The sequence below is a fragment of the Pygoscelis adeliae genome, unplaced genomic scaffold, assembly GCF_000699105.1.
Source record: "Pygoscelis adeliae isolate BGI_AS28 unplaced genomic scaffold, ASM69910v1 Scaffold11, whole genome shotgun sequence".
NCBI lineage: Eukaryota > Metazoa > Chordata > Aves > Sphenisciformes > Spheniscidae > Pygoscelis > Pygoscelis adeliae.
Genome location: NW_008824059.1, coordinates 704,206 through 707,279, shown reverse-complemented (window position 1 = coordinate 707,279; position 3,074 = coordinate 704,206). Strand labels below are relative to the sequence as shown.

At 52.9% G+C, this 3,074-nt stretch overlaps 1 protein-coding gene across 1 annotated transcript; it reads left to right on the top strand.

The window, feature by feature from the left end:
* The first annotated feature begins 325 nt into the window (after positions 1 to 325).
* Positions 326 to 553, top strand: TMEM238 (transmembrane protein 238). Its single transcript, XM_009334071.1, has one exon. It carries the CDS (start codon positions 326 to 328, stop codon positions 551 to 553), a length of 228 nt encoding a protein of 75 aa, XP_009332346.1.
* Positions 554 to 3,074: the final 2,521 nt, after the last annotated feature.

Genomic DNA, 3,074 nt, shown 5'->3' with positions numbered 1-3,074 from the left:
AGGCAGGCTGGGTGTGATGCACCTACACCCAGGCGAACCACAGTGTATCCTGGTGGCGGGTCCCTTCCCCGGAGAGCTCACACACGCCATGCAGAGAAACGCACCCGTGGGATCTGCTCCAGGACAGGCAGAGGCAGGGCGATGGCAGGGCCATGAAACAGTTAAAGCAGTATCGTGTGCTCCCTCCCGATTGTTCTGTAAGGTGTGTTGTGACATTTGTACTTCCTCCTGGCAGCCAGCGAGCAGAGGCAGCGAGGGAGAGACTGCCCGGATGCTGCTGGCCCCTCCGCCCCTGCCCTGAGGGTCTCTGCTGGGGGGCTCCACCATGGCCTTCTTTAAGCTCATCGGCCGCTGTGCTGGGATACTCCTCCTGGCTGTGCTGTGCGATGTGATCGGGCTGATCATCCTCTTCCTGGGAATTTTTGCTCCACTAAGCTCCTGGGACTTCTTCGTTTACTTGGGAGCTCTGCTGCTCGCCTCCAGCCTCGTCTTCTGGGTCTCCTGGTACACATTCAACATCGAGGTCCCCTTTAGGGAGCTAGTTTTTAACTAACCCGTGGCTCCGGCAAAGCCGAAATGGAAACTTGCACTTGGAGGAGAAACGTCACATGCTGGGGAGCTCCAAAGCATCATCCAGTTGGTGAAGAGCATCCAAAACGACCAAAGGGAAGGACCTGCTGGTCCCCACAGCATTGCCCAGCGAGATGGACCCTCAGGGGAAAGGTACCTACAGCTCAGCACACACAGGGATGCTTTGCTAGCGTTGGGGAACACAGAGGTCTTGGCAAGGCAGCCAGACCTTCCTGCTGGTGATAGCCACTCTTCAGGAATAATATTAGATTTTAAAATGCTCTGGAATGGATTAATGATGGACAGGAACTTGGTTTTGATGAGATGAGCCTGTCTGAATGAATCTGGGGAGGGGAATTTTGGTGGAAATTGGAGGTGGCTGGTATCTGGGGTTTATTTCCTCAGTTCTTCCTATCAGACGATGCTGTGAGTTGTGGGTCCTGGAGAGCTGCTGCTCTCTCGTGACAGCTTTTGGCAGTGGAGGGACAGGGAGCACAAGTGGTCTCCCAGCAATACAGCCTGGGCAAACAGAGAAAGTCAATAAGAATAACCCAGATCCAGGCTGTCACTTAGCACCAAAACCTCTGTGTAAATGGCATGTGAGTGAGCAAACCTGGCTGCTCATTGGCATATCCCCATCACACCAGTGTGTGCTGAGGAGCTGCCCAGGTTGGGAAGGTTTTGCCAGCAGAAAACGTATTTCCAGCAAGGTAATGGGGAACAGTAAAAAATCAAGTGAAGGTTGTGTCACAAAGGCATCAGTATGATGCCCTGTGACAAATGCTGAATACACAGAAGCTAGGTACAAAGGGCCATGTTTGAACACTGGCTTTGAGATTATGCTTTCTTAATCTCAGGCTGGTCTAGAACATGCCTGGTTCGTTTGGCAGTCACCCAACGGGCAGAAAGATCAGGTAACGTGGACCCTGGCTGGGTTCTGCATCCTGGTCCTACAGCACATGAGCAGGAGGGACCTACACATTGAGCACCAGCCCCTGCATTGCGTGCCCCTCCTGCATTGCATGGAGGGGCTGGTGGTGACACGGAAACATCCAGGTCAGCCAAGAGCTGCTACAAAGGGCTTGGTTTTGGCCTCACCTATGAGCAGCAACACCACTGCAAAGCGTAATGAAAGTGGAAAAGTCCGTGTGTCGGGAGAGCACCGCTGCACGGATGGCATCCTGCCTCCTTCCCAGCATCCCAAGGGGATATTCCTCCCTGTATGCTGGCAAGGCTGGTGAAGGCAATTAGCCTGAGTTAATTAACAAGCAGCTCTACAGTGCTTGAAGCTGTGCAGTACATGACAAAAGGATGATGACAGTAGGAGGCTACCCCAGCCAGGAGCCAAGCATGCACCCACGTACCAAGAGCCAATGGGAGCTAATGGTTTTATAACAGTACATGAGACAGAGAAAGCAGAGATGGGGGAGATGTCCTCCACTGACACACAGGTGAGTATCGGAGCTGAGACCAAACTCACCTCTCTTCAGTTTGGGCATCTCAGCCAGGCCAGTGCCCCCAGGCATATACCTCCCAGTGCATAACACAGGAACATCATTGCCAAACGGCACGATCCCCACCCACGAGTCACTCGAGAGAGATTTCCTTGCACAGTTTTTTATAAAGCCTCTCACAACCGGTGAGAAACATTTTTTTTTTATTCTTATTTACTGATTTTTCTTTATTTCTTATCTTGTTGGCAGTGACCGCAAGAGTCAGCCAGGAAGTTTTCTCGACTCTCCCGGGAGCATGGAAGCTGCAGTGTGAGTCACAGTGTTTTACAGCCCTACACTTACCAGAATGCCCAGACCAGGAGTTCAGCTTTACCCTCCACCACCAGGTCTCAGGGTGCTTTTCCACCCATGTGCCCTTGGGACTACCTCCTTCAAGAATTTCCTTGATGCGCATCCAGATAAGAGCCTGTAACAAGCATTAGTTGGATACTGCAGCTATATATAAGGAAGGGCAACAGTAACCAACACCCTCCTTTATTTGCTCTGGGATTGTTAATTGCTAATGCTAAGCCTGTTCAATCCAGCCTGTAAAGCTTGGCTGAGGGCTTTGTCACCATTCAATGTCTGGCCCTTTTTGGGTGCATGCCTGGGCGCATCGCTCAGGGACAACACCCAGAGAGCTGGTGGCATCACCCAGGGAACCCAGGGGGAAATGGGTGCAAGGTCCCTGTCACCACTTGTCCCTCTTGCCTCCCAGGCCAGTGGTCCAGACCACTCCTGAATGATGCCTGCTGGGGTGCAAAGTCTCTGCCAGTACCTGACATTGGATGAGCCAGCACACATCGCCAGCACATGGCTGGGGGAAAGCTTTGGGGTGATGAGGCGTGGAGGGTGATGCTCACGACCAGGAAAGTGCTGTTAACCCTGTGCCCAGACCTCCTGGCATGCACCGATGAGGCTGTAACCAGCTCCATGGAGGAGTAGAGGCCTCTGATGCATCCCACCACATACCAACTCTGGGGCAGTCCCAGCACTGCATTTCCAGGGCGC

Coding starts and splice junctions, on each gene's coding strand:
- TMEM238 (XM_009334071.1), top strand. CDS start 326: ATGGCCTTCTTTAAGCTCATCGGCCGCTGTGCTGGGATACTCCTCCTG.